The 22,734-nt window shown below is 42.3% G+C and overlaps 1 protein-coding gene across 1 annotated transcript in view; it reads right to left on the minus strand.

Moving 5' to 3' along the window:
- LAMA3 (laminin subunit alpha 3) overlaps positions 1-22,734 on the minus strand; it is a 247,284-nt gene that overhangs the window by 157,212 nt on the left and 67,338 nt on the right. The window contains exons 11-15 of the mRNA XM_089675734.1: positions 20,418-20,483; positions 19,174-19,311; positions 13,595-13,729; positions 5,329-5,463; positions 4,937-5,074 (exon numbers count right to left, since the gene is read on the minus strand). Coding sequence (XP_089531860.1) covers positions 4,937-5,074; positions 5,329-5,463; positions 13,595-13,729; positions 19,174-19,311; positions 20,418-20,483 — 612 coding nt within the window. The remainder of the gene's footprint in view (positions 1-4,936; positions 5,075-5,328; positions 5,464-13,594; positions 13,730-19,173; positions 19,312-20,417; positions 20,484-22,734) is intronic.

The raw sequence follows: 22,734 nt of genomic DNA on the forward strand, positions 1-22,734 counted from the left end.
GAATAGCCATTTTCCCAGCAGTGCTGACTTGAGTGTATCTACCGTAGGCAATGTATCTCCACAAGAAACCAGACTTTATTTTAGTTACAAAGCTATAGCATGTTAAATTGTGTGAATGGACAGGAAAGTGTTTTCTTCCAATAGCAACTCATATAGAGGCAAATTATACATGCCTGAATAACATAGTTATATCTATAAACTTGGATAACACAGCTAAATAGTTTAATGTTAACTAAATTGGTTCACTTAGAAAACAAGCCTATTCTAATGATTTACTTCACACATGTAATAAAAAAGAACTTGATTAACAATCTCATGAGATGTTTATGTGTAATAAAATGTTCTGCCAGTGCTTAGCCCCACAATGGTTCTTTTGTCTTTTGGCTGGTTCCCATAGGACACAACCTCAAAGCTTAGTAAAATGTTGCATGTTTTTCCTTCTTGATAATGCTTGAGAAACAAGAATATATCGTTGTTTAGTACTGGATAGAAGCCTAGACTTTTAAAATGCTTGAGGAAATATGCCAAGGAACCAAGGAATCTAATGATCTAAAAGTATTTGTTTTCAAGTGTATTTCAACACTAGGCAAATATGTTACAAAAACACCTTTCAATACAGGGAAAAAATATTTCCAAGATTATCAAATATTCTGCCAACCATAGATGACACAAAGTAATAATGCATCTAGAGATGAGCGAATTATTCAAAAATTTGATTCGGCTGATTCGCCGAATTTGCGGGAGAAATTCGATTCGATGCGAATTTATTCGCCGCGAATTTAACTTATTTAAAGGGTTTCTAGGCTTCAGAGAGCCTTTATATTAGTGCAGAACACTGTACCTTTAATTTAAATGCCCTTGGAGTCTGCTGGGGAAGAGAAATAATACTGTCAGTCAGTATGACATGCAGATGAGTGCCGTCGATCTTAGAATCACCGCACACTTCACTCATTTGGGCAGTCACGGGGCACGACGAAGAAGAAGAAGAAGAAGAAGAAGAAGAAGAATGAAAAGAAGAAGAAGAAGAATGAAAAGAAGAAGAATGAAAAGAAGAATGAAAAGAAGAAGAATGAAAAGAAGAATGAAAAGAAGAAGAAGAAGAATGAAAAGAAGACGAAGAAGAATGAAAAGAAGAATGAAAAGAAGAATGAGAAGAATGAAAAGAAGAAGAAGAATGAAAAGAAGAATGAAAAGAAGAAGAAGAATGAAAAGAAGAAGAAGAAGAATGAAAAGAAGAATGAAAAGAAGAATGAGAAGAATGAAAAGAAGAAGAAGAATGAAAAGAAGAATGAGAAGAAGAATGAAAAGAAGAATGAGAAGAAGAATGAGAAGAATGAAAAGAAGAATGAGAAGAATGAAAAGAAGAATGAAAAGAAGAAGAATGAAAAGAAGCAGAAGAATGAAAAGAAGAATGAAAAGAAGAAGAAGAAGAAGAAGAAGAATGAAAAGAAGAAGAAGAAGAATGAAAAGAAGAATGAAAAGAAGAAGAAGAAGAATGAAAAGAAGAATGAAAAGAAGAAGAATGAAAAGAAGAATGAACTATATTACTATATCAGTCTCTAATGGATGCTGGAGAGTTATACCCCCTAACACCTGCTGTGCCCATTATGAGGGGTTCCCACCATCCCTGTGCTGAGGTTCTGGGTATGCACACCTGCTGTGCCCATTATGAGGGGTTCCCACCATCCCTGTACTGAGGTTCCAGGTCTGCACACCTGCTGCGCCCATTATGAGAAGTTCCCACCATCCCTGTGCTGAGTTCCTGGGTCTGTACACCTGCTCTGCCCATTAGGAGGAATCCCCACCATCCCTGTGCTAAATTCCTGGGTCTGTACACCTGCTGTTCCCATTATGAGGGGTTTCTACCATCCCTGTGCTGAGGTCCCAGGTCTGCACACCTGCTGTGCCCATTACTAGGGGTTCCCACCATCCCTGTGCTGAGGTTCTGGGTATGCACACCTGCTGTGCCCATTATGAGGGGTTCCCACCATCCCTGTGCTGAATTCCTGGGTCTGTATGTACACCTGCTGTGTCCATTGTGAGGGATTCCCACCATTCCTGCACTGAGTACCTGAGTCTGTACACCTGCCAAAAGAAAGTTTCAGGATTTTGAAGGAGCAAAATACAGTAGTACTGGAACAAAAATGAGCTGCGTGGTGGAGTTGCCAGAAGAAGAAGAAGAAGAAGAAAAGAAGAAGAAGAAGAATGAAAAGAAGAATGAAAAGAAGAAGAAGAAGAATGAAAAGAAGAATGAAAAGAAGAAGAAGAAGAATGAAAAGAAGAATGAAAAGAAGAAGAAGAAGAATGAAAAGAAGAATGAAAAGAAGAAGAAGAAGAATGAAAAGAAGAAGAAGAAGAATGAAAAGAAGAAGAAGAAGAATGAAAAGAAGAATGAAAAGAAGAAGAAGAAGAATGAAAAGAAGAAGAAGAAGAATGAAAAGAAGAAGAAGAAGAATGAAAAGAAGAATGAAAAGAAGAAGAAGAAGAATGAAAAGAAGAAGAATGAAAAGAAGAAGAAGAAGAATGAAAAGAAGAAGAATGAAAAGAAGAAGAAGAAGAATGAAAAGAAGAATGAAAAGAAGAAGAAGAATGAAAAGAAGAAGAAGAAGAATGAAAAGAAGAATGAAAAGAAGAAGAAGAATGAAAAGAAGAATGAAAAGAAGAAGAAGAAGAATGAAAAGAAGAATGAAAAGAAGAAGAAGAAGAATGAAAAGAAGAATGAAAAGAAGAAGAAGAAGAATGAAAAGAAGAAGAAGAAGAATGAAAAGAAGAAGAAGAAGAATGAAAAGAAGAATGAAAAGAAGAAGAAGAAGAATGAAAAGAAGAAGAAGAAGAATGAAAAGAAGAATGAAAAGAAGAAGAAGAAGAATGAAAAGAAGAAGAAGAAGAAGAAGAATGAAAAGAAGAATGAAAAGAAGAAGAAGAAGAATGAAAAGAAGAAGAAGAAGAAGAATGAAAAGAAGAATGAAAAGAAGAAGAAGAAGAATGAAAAGAAGAAGAAGAATGAAAAGAAGAATGAAAAGAAGAAGAAGAATAATGAAAAGAAGAAGAAGAATGAAAAGAAGAAGAAGAAGAATGAAAAGAAGAAGAAGAAGAATGAAAAGAAGAAGAAGAAGAATGAAAAGAAGAATGAAAAGAAGAAGAAGAAGAAGAATGAAAAGAAGAAGAAAAATGAAAAGAAGAATGAAAAGAAGAAGAAGAAGAATGAAAAGAAGAAGAAGAATGAAAAGAAGAAGTATTCCAGTACAGCAAAAAGTGTATCTGCAGAGAGCTCCGCTATTTCTGACAGTTCTCTGACAGTTCCTTCACATTTACAGCGGTTGAAACATTGTATCTATTTATTTCCGAATAAAAACATCTGTATCCTAAATGGAAACAAATAGATACAATGTTTCAACCGCTGTAAATGAACTGTCAGAACTGTCAGAAATAGCGGAGCTCTCTGCAGTGACACTTTTGCCGGCTGATCGGGAAAAATTCGATTTGTGCACCCGAAGTTGGCTAAAATTCGGATTCGATGCGAATCAAATTTTTCCCAATATTCGAAACGAATTCCACTTCGCCTGGTTCGATTCGCTCATCTCTAAATGCATCTAAAGCCAAAATGTATTTGTTAGGTTTGAATGGAGTGGAAAAGTGTGGTTTTATTATCTGTAATCTTTTTTATCTTAGTGACCACTGTCACAGGCACAGAAAGTGATGGAAAATTCAACATTTTACTGCTGCCAGTGGAACAGGAGGTCAGAGGAAATCTACTGGGGATGGTTTTCTTTGTGACCGTGTATAAGGAAATCTCCCCAGTAGGACACCGAAAAGTGGTCAAGCATTCGTTACCATCCACAAAAAAAGGTTTGACTTTACATATACATTTTAGTTTTAGAGCCCTGAATGCTCAAGCTAGAGATGCACAATTCCTCTCAAGGACAAAACATGAAATAAAGTGCAGGTATTTTGCTTATCTAAGTTTATTGACCTTCAAAAAGTTGTATGGACCTTTTCTAAGGAAATCTTACACATTGAGATTTTTTTAAAGAGGGCCTGAACTCAATAGTTTACTCAAAACGGTGTTCACAGCCTTAGCCTGCATTCCAGTACCATATATCTGGTGATTTTGAAGCATTTTTTTTCTGACGTTTTTCAGGCACACTACAGGTGCACAGCAGGCACTTTTGCACATGTATCAATCTTCAGAAGTTTGTGTCCTGGGCTGGGCAAGGGGAGGAGTGCAGTTCTATAGTAGGATAGGAGTTCTTCAAGTGTAAAAAGTGTACTCAAAAATGCACTCATTGGACTATAGGACAAAAAATGCCTGAAAACACTCATCTACTATTTTAAATGTAGTACATACAGCGTAGGGTGACAAGTGGGAACAGGGACAATTAAAAAGATGAGATTCTGTACAGCCAGGTATAGTCAGGTGTAGACAGGCATAGGGAAATGAGCAGCTTGTTGTAATGGAAAAAAACAAAAGAGTAACAGTCACTCTTACATTTCCTGGAGAAAATGCTGCACCAGGCTCCTTTCAGTGCTGATTGAAGGCCTAGGATCAGCCATTGTGAACACTGATGTGACTAGCCCTTCAGAATTGTGTCAAATCTGAAAGAAAACCCGTAGCAGCATTTTTCTCCAGAAAGGTAAGTCTTTCAGTCCCTCTATTAACCTATTAATAATTCTGATAAATAAATACATTCTAATAAATTCTATTCATTTATCCATCTCTGCAAAGCAACACTTAAGTTAACAGATTATTGTTAACATTTAAGGACATCACATCTACAACCTGGGCAAATGAGAAGCACATTGTTTACCTAGTACAGGTAACGAAACGTTGTGTATGTTACATTGTCTAGTGACTCAATATAGGATGTACTGAAAGCTTGCTGCTCTTTCCATGCCTTGAGACTCTACTGTACTTTTAACTAGACTTTTAACATACCTTGACAATATGGATAATCATCCAACTCAGACGAGCACCTGTCACATTTCAGTCCTATTACCCCTGGTCGACATTCACATTGCCCAGTCACAGGGTTACATGTACTCTGAAATGAGCCTGGAGCTGAACATTGGCAAGCTAAACAAAACACCAATCAGCAATTAGTAAGCCTATTCTCAATACAGAATTCTACAAAATCCTCTACCATTTTACAAATTTACTTTTACAATCACCCCTTTAGAGCTTACCTAGACAAAAAGTTTGAAATACTGAAAAAAATAATTTCACCAGAATGAAAATATACCATATATTAAAAACAAAACAAAACACAGGATTATTGGCTGCAGAGCAAGGTTTAGTGAACACATGTAACAGTTATGTTTTATACTTACGCAGGCATGAGGGGTAGCTGTAGAAATTAGGTGCACATTCATTACATGTTTGCCCAGCATAGTTAGGGCGACAGAGACATTCACCCCGAGAACCACATGATGGGTTAGAAGCACCAAACATATCACAATCGCATTCTAGAGTGAGAAAAAGGCATCAAGATTTCCAGTTTATTTATTGACAAAGTTTTTACTTTCCAGTGAGAGACAGAATACATTCAGATATATTAGCTTTAATTTGCTAAAGAAATAGAGAATGTTTGATTAGCGCAATGAATAGGTGAACTTGTCCATCCATTTACTTGTCAATACTGCAGTGTAAGAAATTAAAATTTTCTGGCAAGTAAAACATTTGTCCGTGAACACGGACATAGACTTTTACAGGCTGCCTGAACCGGGGCTGGACCTGTCCCTTCCAAGTGAACCAAAAACCTTCAGCTCAATGGCCAATGTACAATGAGCCTTAAAGCCTAATGCAGGCCATACATGGGTTGAATTTTTAAATCATTTTTTGAAAATCGTAACTAAGAATTTCCATTCGAATTTAGCACCATTAGTGGGCATCAACCGATTGATGGCCTGCACTACAGATGTTCCTGCTGGGCTTGCTGTATAAACTGTACGTAGCATCTGCTACATATAGTACGCAGCACTGTGTTCTGGCAGCCTTGGGCAAATGAACAGCCAATAAGTTGACATGTACAGTCCAAGTACAGCAAATTAATCAATGTATCTACGAAATAAGCACACAAAACTTGGCCCAAACAATCTATTTAAAGGCATAGTAATCAGGGAGTTAGGATTAAAAGTGTATGTTCAAGCATAACCCAGATTATTGCCCAAATCTCTTTATCCCCTTCTAGAGCATGTCCCAGCATTATTTTGTATAACCAGGCCTGTAAAATTCTTTGAGGGGCAGCTCCTGAGAGGTCAGATCCTACTGACGTAGGCATGACCCTGGAACGATATTCATAAACAGTAGGGTTTATTTACTAAAACTGGCACACTCAAAATCTGGTGCAGTTGTGCATGGCAGCCAATCAGCCTCTAATTTCAGTTTGCTCAATTAAGCTTTGGAAATAAAATCTGGAAGCCAATTTGTTTCTATATGGAGCTGCACCAGATTTTGCACTCTCCAGTTTTAGTAAATAACCCCCAATATGTGGGTAGGCTTTTGGAAGTGATAAATGCAGCATTGTTTTCCTGGGAAAGAAATCTATATTTTAGGCCTCATGCATCTGCTGCTCCTAAACGTGAGTTTAGAAGCTTTTGCATTTTTTTGCGAAAGCCCCTGAACTCAACTCAATAAAAGCCTACCCATATGGAAGAAAAATATATTTGAAATATATTTTAAAAATACTCTTCCCAAATATATTGACATATATTTGAAATGCTACCATTTTGGCCATATTCAATAAATATCAAAAAAAAAAATATATATATATATATATATACTGAATGTTGAAATGAATTTTTTATATATTACAAAATATATGAGGAATATTTTTAAAAATATTTTTCAAATATATTCTTCAGATTTTTTTTTAACGTATAAAAAAGTCATTTTAATATATATTTTTGCATGTATTTGTAAATGCATTCCAAGAATGTAGATCTGTATTTTTAAAGACATACAGTATATTTGAAATGTATTTTAAAAAAGATTTTTCATATATTTTGTAATAAAAACGCATTTCAACATTCAGGGTATATATATTATATATATATATATTTATTTATTTATTGAAATATATTTTTTAAATATATTGAATACGGCCAAAATTGTAGCAATTCACATAAATGTCTGTAAGGGACCGCCCGGCGGTACCACTAGCACTCCACTGAATAGATGCCCCCAGCGCACGGAATCTAAGTCCCAGAGTGCTTGTTCACCAGGGCCCCTGATGGTGGGGATGGACTTGGAGCACCCCGAGACCAGGTCGTGGCTACTGGGTACGTCCGTCAGTGGTAGTGGTATGCGCCGAGGGCTCCCACGGGAAAGAGTCTGATATGAGGAGGTCAGAATACCCCACTGCGAGGGATGGATGGATGAGCAAGGTCAGACAGGCCCGGGTCGGTAACAGAGAGGACGGTAAGGTACAAGGCAGTGGGCAGAGAATAGTCGGGTCACACGCCAGGTCAGCAACAGCAGGTCAAATCCAATAGGGGGCATCCAGGAGAGAGGTCAGGCAAAGCAAGGGTCAGGACAGGAGAATATAGCAAGGTCAGGTACAATCCGGGTCAAAAACTTACAGGGCACAGGTTCACAGAATACAGGATGCAGGTAAGACCAGAAGGCACTGAATGACAGCTCAGGGCCATTTAAATATCCTGCCCTGCGCTGCCATTGGTGCCCAGCGGGCGGCCGCGGCTTCTACTGTGCATGGGCGAACTCGAACGCCGCGGCCGGCCCGGACCTAGTGCCCGTGTCCCTGCACAGGGCGGCGCACTGCGCCTGCGCCGGGACCATCGCTGCGGGCATCGTGGAGATCCCTGACATTGCCCTCCCCCTACGGGCAACCTCCGGATGCCCACCCGATCTCTCCACCACGGGTGATCGCGGAAAAACCTCCGGACGAGTCTGGGTGCATGGACATTATGGGCCAGTTCCCAAGAATTGTCCTCAGGGCCATAGCCCTTCCATTTGATTAGGAATTGGGTCTGGCCCCCCCCTCCTTCGGCACTTCAGGATTGTTTCTACCTCAAATTCTTCTTCTCCTTCGACTGTTATGGCCTCCGGAGGTCTAGATTCTCGTTCAGGGAAGGCATCTGGGATCACTGGCTTCAGCAGGGACACATGGAAGACTGGGTGGATCTTGAGTGTGTCAGGGAGGACAAGTTCGTAAGCCACCTCGTTGACCATCCGCTTAACGCAAAAGGGGCCTATAAATTTAGGTCCCAATTTCTTTGAAGGGCAAAGCATCTTTAAATTGGATGGCGCTAACCAAACCTTCTCCCCAGGCCGCAACACCAGATTTCCCCTCCGTTTCCTGTTGAATGCCTTCTTGTAGTCTTCTTGGGCCCGACTGATGGCCTCTTGAAGTTTCTTGTTGTTTGCGGAGAAAAATGTTACTACATCTTGTGTTGCTGGAACTGGGCATTCCGAGACCAAATCCGGGAGGAAGACGGGGTGAAACCCATAATTGGCAAAGAACGGGGACTGCCCCGTTGCTGAATGGCAAGCGTTGTTGTACGCGAATTCCGCCAGGGGTAGAAGTGGCATCCAGTCATCTTGCGTAAAAGATGTGTAGCATCGCAAGTATTGCTCCAGGGTCTGGTTGGTCCTTTCGGTCTGTCCATTAGTCTGTAGGTGGAACGCAGAGGAAAGGGACAATTTGATGTCCAGGGCTTTGCATAGTGCTCTCCAAAATCTTGACGTAAACTGGACCCCTCGGTTCGAGACAATGTCTTCGGGGACCCCATGCAGTCTTAAAACCTCACGAATGAATACTCGCGCAGTCTCGGCTGCCGAGGGAGTTTTCTTCAATGGAATGAAGTGGGCCATTTTGGATAAGCGGTCCGCGACCACAAGGATTGCCATGTGGTCTAGCGATGGCGGGAGCTCGACTATAAAATCTAGCGAGATTCTTTGCCAAGGTCGTTCAGGAATCGGAAAAGGCCGCAGCAGACCCCAAACTTTGTTCCTTGATGGCTTGTTCTTCTGGCAGGTGATACAGGATCTTACATAGCCCTTACAATCTTTAGCCATGTCCGGCCACCAGAAGGAGCGTCGGAGAAGCTCCAGGGTCTTTTCTGGGCCAAAGTGCCCCGCCATCGGGTGGTCATGGCAATGTCCCAAGACCAGGGTTCGGGCTTCCTCCGGCACCACAATCCGAACTTCCCTCCATAGGAGTCCCCCCTTGTTCTGGAGGGGCCCTCCGACTGGGGTTGATATGGTTGTGGACGCCTCCATTATCTTGGAACGAAGGTCTGACTGGAGTGCCAAGAAGTTACCCGAGGACAGGATAGTGTCGGGCACTGGGATCTACTTGGCGTCCTCGTACATACGTGATAACGCATCTGGCTTTGTGTTCCTTGATCCAGGCCTGTACGTGATGTGGAAATTAAATCTCGAAAAGAATAATGCCCATCTTGCCTGTCGTGGGCGTAAACGCTTGGCGGTCCTCAGGTATTCCAGATTTTTGTGATCTGTAAATATCAAGATGGGGTGCATGGCGCCTTCCAGCAGGTACCTCCATTCCTCTAACGCCGTTTTGATCGCCAGTAGTTCTCGATCACCGATATCGTAGTTTTTCTCTGCGGGGGTAAGCTTCCGTGAGAAAAATGCTACAGGATGGAGCAATTCCTTGGTGCCCTTCCGCTGGGAAAGAATGGAACCTACTGCATTCTCCGATGCATCTACCTCTAAGATGTAAAGTAGGGCGGCGTCTGGGTGACCCAAAATGGGTGCCGAGGTGAACAGCTTCTTCAAGGCTTCAAAAGCTTCCTGAGCCTCTGGTGTCCATCTGAACCGAGTTCCAAGCTAGGTTAGCTGAGTAATGGGGGAGACCAGACCCGAGAAGTTCTTGATGAACTTCCGGTAAAAGTTTGCAAACCCGATAAATCGTTGGACACCTTTCCTGTCCGTGGGTTCAGGCCAATCCAGAATTGCAGCGACCTTCTGAGGGTCCATCGCGACCCCCGCGGTGGAGATAATCAGGCCCAGAAAAGTAATGCTGGATTGTTCGAAGCAACATTTATCTGCCTTGGCGTACAACCCATGCTGCCGCAATCGCCCCAATACCCTTGCTACATGTATTCTGTGCTCCCCCAAGGAAGGGGAGAAAATCAAAATGTCGTCTAAGTAGACGATAACAAAGATATCCAGGAAGTCCTTAAAGATATCATTCACAAAGTGTTGAAAAGTGGCCGGAGCATTGCACAACCCGAACGGCATGACCAAATATTCAAAGTGCCCGAAGCGGGTGCGGAATACCTTCTTCCACTCGTCCCCCTCCCTTATGCGAACCAAGTTGTATGCTCCCCTCAAATCCAGCTTTGTGAAAACCACTGCCGCTTTTAAACTTTGGAATAACTCCGGTACCAATGGCAGTGGGTAACGGTTCTTTATTGTGACCCTGTTCAACTCCCGATAATCGATACACGGCCTTAAGGTTTTGTCTTTTTTTTCTACAAAGAAGATTCCCGCCCCTGCCGGAGAAGTGGAGGGGCGGATGAACCCCTTCTGGAGGCTGTCCTCAATGTATTCCTTCAGGGCCCCCAATTCGAGCTCCGAAAGGGGGAAGATTCGCCCAAAAGGAATCTCTGAGCCGGGTAACAGGTCAATGGGCGGTGGGGGGGTAGAGTATCGGCTCCCCGTTTACTGAACACATCCAGAAACTCATGGTAGGCTGCAGGGATCACCTGTTTTAAATCGGCATCCCCCTCAGAGCACAGGAGGAACTGGGGGGCCTCGGGGCCCGAAGTGCGGCAGTGTTCCCGACAGTATGGGGAAGGGAACGAGATTACTCCGGTCTCCCAGTCAATTTGGGGGATATGGGCCCGTAACCATGGGAGCCCCAAAATGACTGGGAAAAGGGGTGATGCTATAGCATCCAGGCGGAGGAGTTCCTGGTGCTGGCCGGCAATGGCAGTGGCAATGGAGGGGGTTTCCTGGTTAACTACCCCCGATTTTATCCGGGAACCGTCGGCCAAAAATATATTGAACCCTTTTTCTTTAAATTGGAGGGGAATACCCTGCTGGTGAGCAAAATGAATGTCCAAGAAGCAGCTGCATGCCCCCAAATCAACTATGGCCATCACCTCCACGGTCCTTTCTGGAAGCTGAAAGGAAAGGGGCACCACTAAGTATTGGGATGGACTAACATTGCCAATAGACAAGGAAGAAGAGGTGCACTTACTCAGTTTCTGCGGACAGGATTGTACCATGTGACCAGCTTCACCACAGTAGAGGCACAGGTTCTGGGATCGTCTGCGCTGGTGTTCCTCTGGAGATAATTTAGCTGCATGGGTTCAGGAATATCTCCAGGTGGCCGGTTCTGGATGTTTGGCCTAGTTGCTTGGCTGGGACCTTGAAATGACCCCCAGGGACTTCCATGACCCTGACCGGACCTCTCAAACATGTGTTCCCGCAGTCTACGGTCAATCTTAATGGTCAGCGCAATTAAGTCCTCTAATGTCTCAGGCACCTCTACCCGGGCGAGGTCATCTTTCAGGGCTTCTGATAGGCCTATACGGAACTGATGCAAAAGTGCAAACTCGTTCCAGCATGTGTCCCCCATCCAACGCCTAAACTCAGATGCGTATTCCTCCGCCGCTCGACGGCCTTGCCGGAGCGTGTACAAAGTAGCTTCAGCAGAGGCTGCCCGCTGTGGGTCATCGTATAGGATAGCCATTGCGTCAAAAAAATTGTCAACCGAACTTAGGTGAGGGTCATTTTTTCCCCGCAGTCGGTGAGCCCAGTCTTGGGGCTCACCCTGCAGGAGGGAGATGACGAATCCCACCTTCACGGATTCAGTCACAAAGGTCCATGGTTGTAATTCAAAATAAAGAAGGCAGGACTCACGGAACGACCTGAAGCGTGTGCGGTCCCCGTGGAAGCGTTCTGGTAAGGGTACCCGGGGTTCGGCCGCAGGGAGTGGTGCGGAAGCCCCAGAAACTGGCACAGGGGCCGCTACGGCCGGGGGTGCGGGGACAGATATAGTGCAGGTCTGGAACTGATTCTCAATCTGTAGACATCTGTCCTGCAGGGTCGATTTGGCCTGTGTCAAATTAGATAGGTGCCTGCAGATTTCCTCAAGCGGAGAGGGCCCTCCTCTAGACTCAGTCATGGCCTTCTGGTACTGTAAGGGACCGCCCAGCGGTACCACTAGCACTCCACTGAATAGATGCCCCCAGCGCACGGAATCTAAGTCCCAGAGTGCTTGTTCACCAGGGCCCCTGATGGTGGGGATGGACTTGGAGCACCCCGAGACCAAGTCGTGGCTACTGGGTATGTCCGTCAGTGGTAGTGGTATGCGCCGAGGGCTCCCACGGGAAAGAGTCTGATATGAGGAGGTCAGAAGACCCCAATGCGGGGGATGGATGGATGAGCAAGGTCAGACAGGCCGGGTCGGTAACAGAGAGGACGGTAAGGTACAAGGCAGCGGGCAGAGAATAGTCGGGTCACACGCCAGGTCAGCAACAGCAGGTCAAATCCAATAGGGGGCATCCAGGAGAGAGGTCAGGCAAAGCAAGGGTCAGGACAGGAGAATATAGCAAGGTCAGGTACAATCCGGGTCAAAAACTTACAGGGCACAGGTTCACAGGATACAGGATGCAGGTAAGACCAGAAGGCACTGAATGACAGCTCAGGGCCATTTAAATATCCCGCCCTGCGCTGCCATTGGTGCCCAGCGGGCGGCCGTGGCTTCTACTGCGCATGCGCGAACTCGAACGCCGCTTCCGGCCCGGACCTAGTGCCCGTGTCCCTGCACAGGGCGGCGCACTGCGCCTGCGCCGGGACCATCGCTGCGGGGATCGTGGAGATCCCTGACAATGTCAATATATTTGGGAAGAATATTTTTAAATTATATTTCAAATATATTTTTCTTCCGTGTGGGTATGCACACATAGCCTTTTATCAGAGTTTAACAGCAACAGCAAAGTTTAGGGGTAGTTAAAAGCTTTGTCTAAAAAATGATAAACGCAGTACAATATGCGTGTAAATGCACTTAAGCACTAACCACATTTAGTGCTTGGGCGTTGATTTATTTCAATGACAAGTACTTCAGCCAATGAAATAAATAAACGTACAAGTGCTAATAGCGGTACAGCTTTTACACGCGTTTAGCGTTTTTTTGCTGCCAGTACAAAAATGTTCCAGTGTACATGGAGCCTTATGTGGAGAAGGGCAGCAAAGGGTTGGAGACAGGTGGTGTTCTGTAGTCCAGCAGGCAGGGTTGACAATGCTACTTGGGATTTCAGTTAAGAAAAGGCACTGTGACATCAGTTCCAATTGTAAGTAAGAAACACACTGAATATATGGCCATACAATAGTTTTTTTTTTTTTGCAGCAAAGGAATAAAACATAGACAAAAGTATAATTACTGCAGAGATGTCATGATTATCCTTCTTTTATTTTGGCATGGCATACACTTTAATTGGAATTAGCTGCTTTTCTGTGTCCATAGCACTAATCTCATACCCCACCACTGTATTCATCTGTTGGATGATTTGGCCACTTAGTGAATAGTCAAAAGGCTGACCTGTACAGTCCAAGTACAGCAAATGAATGAATGCGTCTACGGGAGAAACACACAAAACTTACCAAAACAGCTAGGAAAGGAATGGTAGCCTTGGCGACACTGGTCACAACGGTCCCCCTCCACTCCATACCTGCACAGGCACTTCCCAGCAGGGTTGCATACCTCGGGGAGCACTCCACTGGGATTGCAATCACATCCTACACAATTCAAGGAAATGACTTTTATACACAACACAGAGCAGTGTGAAGAAATTAATTACTGTGCATGGCAAAGGAAGGAAATTAAGCACAATATAAGTACAATATAAACAATAAGTACATTCCAAAATAATACTACAAAAGTTTTTTTGGTATTTAAATAGAGCTGTAAAACTGCATTGGAATGTGAATAATATTGAACCAATTGTAACCTCAAACTCAAATGTGTAAAACCATGAAATAGGATTTTAGGCTGATGTCAATGAGGAGAGCTAATTTACTACAACAAGCAGAGGAGTTTTTCAAATGTTCCATTTGGTAGAAATCTCTTTCAGATTCCCTATGACATAGAATTTGAAATGTAAAACTTTAAAATGTTTAAAATATTTAAAAAAGATGCTTCCAAATGCTATGGCATGGAAATTGTTTTCTGTTCAAGGACACCTCTACTCATCAAATAAAGGATCTGCCTTTTCTGGCCCCTTTCTGAAAATGTGAATGCCTGACTTTCTCTGACCTCAGATTTTCAGATTTTTTTTTTTAACAAGCATGAAACAAGAGTGCAGCTTAAAACTCCATTTACAGGTCTGTGACTCAGAAAGCACTGAGAGCAATATGACAGCTAAAGAACCAGTATTTTCAAAAGAAATGGCCACCAATCACAGTTGTTATACTGTGGGGTTTATTTACTAAAGCTGGTTCACTCTGAATCTTGTGCACTTCTGCATGGAAGCCAATCAGCTTCCAGGTTTTATTGCTAAAGCTTAATCTACAATCTGAAGCTAGAAGCAGATTGGCTACCATGTGCAGCTGCACCAGACTCTGAATGAACCAGCTTTAGTAAATCCCACCCCCCCCCCCCGTATATGCTCAGTTCAAGCTTAATTTCATAATAAACATTTAGGGGAATTTATGAAAACTGGAGCATCCAGAATCTGAGGCAGTTGTGCACTACAACCAGTCAACTTCTAGCTTAATTTTCAAAGCTTACATTAACAAGTTGAAGATAGTAGCTGATTGGTTGCCATGTACAACTGCTCCAGATTTTCTCTGCTCCAGATTGATAAATTCCCCACACTGAATGCAAATTCCAGAAGTGCAAAGTTGCTCATCTTGCTGGACTAAATGTGGGGTGCAAAAATTTGCACTTGGGAATTTGAGAACAACATTGTGCATGAAAATGATGGTGGCCCTGGCCCTATTTCAGGTGATACCCCCCACAACAACCCTCCTGGGGGTCCATTTCTTGTAGCTTCTGCTACGTTCATTTCATTTACACTTTCCAGTAACATAGTCCCATCAAGACCGATGCTATGTGGATCCAAAGAGGGCAAATAAGTGTTTTTGTAACAAGTGCGTCTATTCAGTGATATAACATTTGACTTTTCCCTGCAGATGATGCAATTTCCTCAATCTCCACATAAATGAAACATGAGCACATGAAGAAAGCATTAAAGATAATGTTTACTTTGTGTGATCAATGCTTCCTTAAATGGCCCTGCCTAAGTCAATTTGCCAACATTTCAAAGAATTCTAGTAGTTATATATTAACCAGTAATTAATTTACACATTATGAATCATGCTTGTATGTTCTCTGTAAACAAATCCTTACAGTGACCTTACTGGATGTCCCACTTTCCCTATTTAAAATGTCTGTATATTTCTTGGGGCACATTCACACAAAGTGGATTGGGACTATACGGCAATCGTACGAGACAAGGAAAATGCCTTGTTCCCCATAGTGTCAGTTCACACAGCCCCATTGTGAGGGCTGTGTGCTGAAAAAAGTATGGCATGCAGTATTTTTTTCAGCGCAGCATAGTGTGACGCAATTAACTATACTGTAATGGAACCAGACCCCGACTGCACTTGAGTATTTCTGTTAGACTACCACTTCCCTGTACAAAAACCATCCACGGACCCCGCCGCTGGCCATACAAGACTAGACGAGACAAGTCTTGAAATAAATCAGGAAATAGACTACTTTATTTTAACATAGACACAAGATATATACATTCAAGGGAACAACCCCCCTCCCTGCATAAGGACACAGGGCGGGGCAAACCACATCTAGCAACAAGAGACACATCAGCAGACACCCCCCATCAAGCCAATACACAAACACATACTTCCCATAATAGTTTGCTCCCAAGCACGACACACAAAACAACAATGGGATACAACCACGTGGCATTAAACAATGAACAACCCCCCAAATCAATATTAGAACATTTCACCCTGTACCCCTAACAGGCACAGGGTGACTTACACATAATAGGGATATGGGGAGCTGAGACAGGGGTCTCCCCACCTCTCCAAAGTGAGCTGTGTTCCATGGGCCCCCCTCACCCAAAGTGACTCCCATCACATATACCACACTGCAGGGGTGTGGCCATACTGGGCATGTGAGCAGACCTGCATCACAGAGCTCTCTCTCTTCACCCTGTCACTGATCCCCTCCTGGGCCATCCACCTGGATCTGGGAAAACAGCGGTATCACCCACCACCTTTTTCCTGGAGCCATGACCAATAAAAACAAGGAGGAAGTAGTGGCGGCAGAGACACAAAATGGCACAGCTGCAGCTCTCCATCAGAGAACTCCACAAGGCACAGGCAAGTCCCGAGACACAGGCAACAAGGCAGGTAGGCCCTCTTACCCAGCAGAGAAAGATAATCCAGGGGTCATTCTGTACTACACGAGAAAACTATCTGAGGTGCAGGAACAGGGCTCCACAGAGGTGGCAGCTGACACTACAGGCTCCAGCAAGATCCTATGCAGGAGCCAGTACCCGAGGCAGACGCCATATCTCTCCAAGACAATAAGCATGCTACTGGCCCAGAAGAGTTAGCTGAGGGAGAAGAGCAGCCTAAATTCAGTCAGATCTTACGACGGTGATTAAATGCACAGTCTCTGTGAATTTGGTGAAGGATAGACTGGAAGGGGTAGCAGAAGAAGTCTCACTTTTGCAGCAGGACTTGCAAAAAATCAAAGAGAAGACCATTGCATCTGAAAGCTGCATCAGCGACCTGGAAGACAAGCTTCCTTCCCTGATAGCTCAATCACGTTCTACTGATTGCCTAGCCCGTGACAACAGGGATAAACCTGATGATATTGAAAATAGGCTATGATGAAACAACATACGCATTATGGGACTACCAGAAAGGGTGGAGGGAAGGGACCCCACCAAGTTTATATAAAATTAGCTCTTGGAGATCTTTGGTGAAGATGCCTTTACTCCACTGTTTGTGGTTGAAAGAGCCCACTGCACATCTACTAGAGCCTTGACTGGAAATTGGCCCAGACCACTTTTAGCCTGCCTTCTGAACTATTACGTCAGGGAACGAGTGTTACGCCTGGTGAGAGACAGACCTACCAATCAACATAATGGGGTGAAGGTTTCCTTTTACCCAAATTTCTCTCCTGAGGTGCAATATAAAAGAGCAAAATTATTTGATGTTTAACAACGGCTGCAATGTCTGAGACTGCTTTATACTATGCTTTACCCTGCATGGCTCCTTGTTACAGCGTTGGGCCATGTACATTTTTTCAACACTGCTGGGGAAGCGGTGGAGTGGCTGGACATCCATAAGCCCTCTTTGAGGGCATGACAACCAGAGGAGGTTGATACCTGAATACCAGTTCCTTTATCTGCATTACAGTTTACCAAGTAATACCTGGTTACCCTGGCCAGGGACGATTATTTTTTTTTTCATACCAGTTTGCTCCTGATTACCACTTTAAGAATGTGTTTTTTGTAAGCTCTACTTACAATGTTTTTAACAACATAGTGATTGCAGTGGGAGGCCTCAAAGTGGGCCTTTCCCTGCGACAAAGCGGAGATGGGTCTGGTGGCTCTCTGCTTTTTCTCACAGCTATATGGCACCATTGTGCTTTCTTTGTCTAGTTCTGGTTTTATGTTTTGATTTTGACTTCAGGAGACGTCCTGAAGATAGTGCTTCAAGAATTTGTTCATGGGAGTTGCATACAAGCCTTCCGGATTTCTATACAAGATTCCTAACTAAATCGTGGCTGGGGTCATATCGGTGGATACACCGATAGTATCATGGAGCATTAGAGGCCTGAGTAACCCTGTGAAAAGAGCTCTGGTCAACACTGTTTTACATAAATACCATCCAGTAATTATTGTGCTTCAGAAAACCCACCCCAACAAAGCAGACTTTGTATAGAATTTGATATTTTTGGGTATGGCATATGTATTACTCTACGCATACCTTCTATTACAATGGGGTCTTGATACTTATTCACAAATTACTGGACTTCCACGAACTTCAGTTTGTTGTTGACACATATGGTAGATATATATTTGTATACTATAGAATGTATGCACTTACATGTATATTAGCAGTAGCATATGTGCCTCCTCCACTCTCCACTGTAATGCTGAAGGAACTAGTATCTTTTATGCTGGATAAACCAGATATCCCACTGTTTGTTGTGGGTGTTTTTTTGAACCCTGCAATGCACAAACATGCCCCGACTCTCCTGGGTTCCTCTTTCAGAGGTACGGCCCTGTCTCACTTTATGGCAGAAATGGGTTGGTTTGATATATGGAGAATGAAAAACCCTGACACCCGTCTGTTTTCTTGCTTCTCCAAACACATGGGTCACTGGCCTGCATAGACCTTTGCATGGGAATGTCTCAGGCGGTTCCCCTGGTAACTCGCATTCAGTATGACCTGAGAGGGGTATCAACCCATTCCCCCCTAATATTTTGGCTTTCGGCTAAACATTAAATTATACCACACTGCGGCCAATATAACTTCATGAAAATCTGCAATTTAATAATCTTGAATCATGGGTTTAGATACATTTTACTAGATCTTCTAAAGAACTGTAAGTGCCCGTTCACACTAGCAGGTGTGTTGGAACACAGTCACTAGTGTGTGGTGTAAAGACAGATCAAAAGGTATTGTTTTGTATTTATTGAACAGATAGAAGATACACTTTCAATGGTATAGTTTAACAGACTAACGGTCCATGCACACTAGCGTTTTTTTTTTTTTGAAGCTCAAGAAATGCTGAATAAAAAAAAAGTTTTTCAGTAGCATTTTAGTAGCGTTTAGAAGAGTTTAGGAGCGTTTTGGAATGTTTAGTGTTTTTATTAGCGTTTTTATAGTACACGTAGAAAAAACAAGGAGAGGTCTAAAAGGTCCTAACTGAGTCTGTGGCAAAAGCCAGAGCTACCTAAAAGCAACTATCTGTCTGGACCTGCAGTGTTCACATTAGCCTACAACTAAGAGTTGTAGTTCTATGTTCTACAACTAACCTGTGGCAGAGGTAAAAAAAATACTAAAAGTAAATACCTAGTAAAGGCAAAAGTTTTGCTGTTATTTTGGTTTTCCTGTAGCCCTAACCCCAGTGTACACCCCCAGCTCATCCACACATGTTCTTAGGCAGCTGTATTATTGATACAGAAACTTACTTTGGCAGAACGGATAATGAAAGAAACCAGCAGCACACCGATTGCAGGATGTACCCTGAAAACCAACACGGCAAGGACACTGTCCAGTCACTCTATCACAGTTATGGTTTAATGCTCCAGCACCTGTACAATTGCACCCTGAACAAGAAATAATGTGTATTAGAATTTTGAAATCCATTTGCAAATAGTGTGTTAAAGGTTTCTTTCCTGACATTATGATTATTAGTAGTTTCATAATGCATTCCATGTGTCGCTAGTCCCTATCCACCAATTGTAGGTGTGCATTGAGTGACCTGGGACCTGGCTCAAAACTGCTGGTGTACCTGTGAGTATACATGTAGTAAGTGCAGCACAAAGAGCAATAGTTACAGTATGTAAGACTCCATAGAGCCAAAGCTGTCACACTACAACAAGCAATAAGGGGATCAGCAGATACAACTTTTCCCCTGGCACATGGGAATGGGTGGGTCAAATCTGCCACCCTATAGAACCACTGAAAGTATATGGTGAACATTCAACGTTATTTCTACTACTATTAGTCTTGGTGAATCATTCCTTGCACAGATACTTGTCTACAAAACCAGAATTGCATGGTTGTGGACCAAAAGATGACTGCAATACTTGATTGACTGGGTATGTTGGGTTGGTTTTTGTTGACATTACTGTGAATTCAAAATAAAGTATGCTTCTAACAACCTTAGTTTATTTAATGCTTTCAATGCTTTTTAATGAACTCTTGTTGTCCTTTGAGAGTTGGACGGATATCATTAAGGGTCCAGACAGCTCAAATATTCTTCTATGTTCTTAATTCAGACTAAGGCACTTTGCATACCAAATTAACTAATTTATAGCATTGCTATTTTCCCTTTTAATTGGCTAAAAAAGATCAGCAGGAAGCATGCAATTCTAAAAGGATGATGAAAGTTCCCTATTTCCCTCTCCTCCCATCAGCACATATTCTCTCACCCTCCTTTGCATGGTTGTCAACTTTGAACAAGTGGCTGTCCCTGTGCAGCCATTGCATCCCCATAGACCTGAGCAGGCCACCTACACGCAGCATCTTGCGGCTCAAACCGCATAACCACGTGGCCCATTTAAGGCCTACGGGTGTAGGTGCCCATGTGAATTAGGCTTATTCAGCCTTGGCATGCTCTTCAATTCTATCTTCCACTATTACACATTTTCCGCATTATTTATATGAAAAAGTGACTTGAAAACTACAACTAAATTTCATTATAACTTGCCTTTTATGTTGCCAGCAGTTGGCTTTACAGGAAACGATGTAGTAGGTACAGGATAGAATGGGATTCCTACAAAATAAACAAGAGATTATGATTTGAGAGTGTAATGATTTGGTCAGTGACAGTAATTTAAGATAAGCAAGAAATTACCAACAAAAGTGAATTTGTATAAGTGACATGTATAAAAGTGTATTTGCCATCCATACAAAGTGGACATACATATTTTGTGGACTGAATATGCAGTATGGCAGTACTGTGGTCGGCATGCTGCTGCTTGGGCCTACAAAGGGACTCTTTTAGAGACTTACAGTGAATGTTGTTAGACATGCATTTCTTTTACATTTTTTGTTGCTATTCTGTCTCTCAGTGTTAGAATACACCTACCATTCCATTTTTAGACTGATCACTTCTTTGTGAGTGGGCAAATATTCAAAATCAGCAGGGGATCAAATACTTATTTCCTTCACTGTATAAGCACCATTGATTAGGGAGCTTATTGAGGCATACACTTCAGGGACTTCAGTAAACTTTATTTCTGAAGGAAGCAGACTGGTTTGACTCTTAAGTGCTTTGAGGTGCACTTACTTGAGTTCTCACAGCACAGCGTCACAATGAAAAAAGTAGGGCACGTTCTACTTTTTTAAGAACAAAACAGCACGCATTTTAATGCAACAAGCATGATTGGCTTTCAGTCCTGCCCCTCCCCTTAGCAATCTAGGTGCTAGTGATAATGGACTGCAAGAAGCTGACACCAATTAAATTCAGGTATTCATCTTCTGTGCCAATTTCTTTACTTCATTGAATGTTGTGTCTCTTGTATGAGAAGGAATGCATAGTGTCAAACTGTGTACCCAAGGAAACATGGCTGCAGAAAGCCCTATGATTACTAATAGATGGACAATAAAGGACTAATTAAAAGAAAGCTGTTCTGACAAAATATGATGGACTTCCATTAAAAATGCTTTTGGTCTCACTGTCATGAGGATGCTGCTTAAATAGGAAATAAGTCCACAATACTCCTCTGCTTCAATGGTCGGAGGCTCCTCACCAGTGCCAGAATCATCACCTGTTTTCTTTCAGGTGCACAGTGGCAAATATACTCATTTTGAAATATATTAAATACTGCCAAAATTGTAGCATTTTAAATATATGTAAATATATTTGGGGAGAATATTTTTAAAATATATTTCAAATATATTTTTCTTCCATATGGGAAGACAGCCCTGCGTCATTCCTGCGCATGTTCTGGAGTTTAGTCATCCCAGCACACAAGATCTGTGCCAGAATGTAAACTGATGCATGATCAGCTCAGTGTACATTTTAAAGAGGAAGGAGAGCAGATAAGTAGGTTTATTTTAATGCAATGGTGAGATTGTGTGTTTGAATGTATGCATGCATGTATTAGGCCTGGCAGGTAGTATTATAATAAATACGTTGGAAAGCCTGTATTACTCAGATTAATACCTTTTACATATGTTTAGTTTGTATTCCATGAATTCTCAGCTTTCTTGAAGTGTTTTCATCTTTTGAGCGTACCCACAACAAGGGATTTTATTTCCTGTTATAATCTCCATAATTAGCTTCTCAGTCAAATGCATGAGCCATGATAGTCTGAAGAATTGACTTTGTAGCATCTAAAAATGCTTGTGACAACCCACTCACTATGTTTGCTTATCTTGTTGGTTATGCTTTTCTCCTGATAAGGGATCTTAACCAACTAAATAAACATACTTTTGTATTTCAATGATTTTTATTACCTTTTTTAGAACAATTTAACAAGAAAAACTAGAGCAAAAGACACGCCCACGCAGGGGCTATCAGTGGCACATAAAAAATAAAGAGAACAGTGCTGTAACACCAACAATGTAAAAGGTGCACACATAGGGGCCATTAAAGGCACATAGAATACATAAACAATGATATAATACCAACAATATACCAGCCAAAGGCAAGTATCTACTGCCTCATAGTCAAACTGTTAAATAAACATACTTTTAAGCTTGAAAGGGTATTTGTACTGCCTTCTTACAGAATGATGACTCACAGATTCTAATCCAACACCATATTAATGCAATCATTGCAAATGTTTGCTAGAAATATGTAAAGGTATAGGCAGTGCACAAATGGTTAATTCAGAGTTTTCGGTTGTGGTCTCACCCCTTTTAGCACTTGATGAGTTGTATCTATGTACGGTTAAGATATGTGGATTCTAGCATAGACAATTCTCCATTTCTATCGCATAGTGTAGGTCACTCACCAGATATTGGTACTATAGGTCCACTAAAGTAAGCAAGTATTTGGCATTTTGCAGCGAACAATA

Source organism: Staurois parvus, unplaced genomic scaffold, assembly GCF_062004578.1.
Source record: "Staurois parvus isolate SC_StPar_1 unplaced genomic scaffold, SC_StPar_1.0 ptg000157l, whole genome shotgun sequence".
Lineage (NCBI taxonomy): Eukaryota > Metazoa > Chordata > Amphibia > Anura > Ranidae > Staurois > Staurois parvus.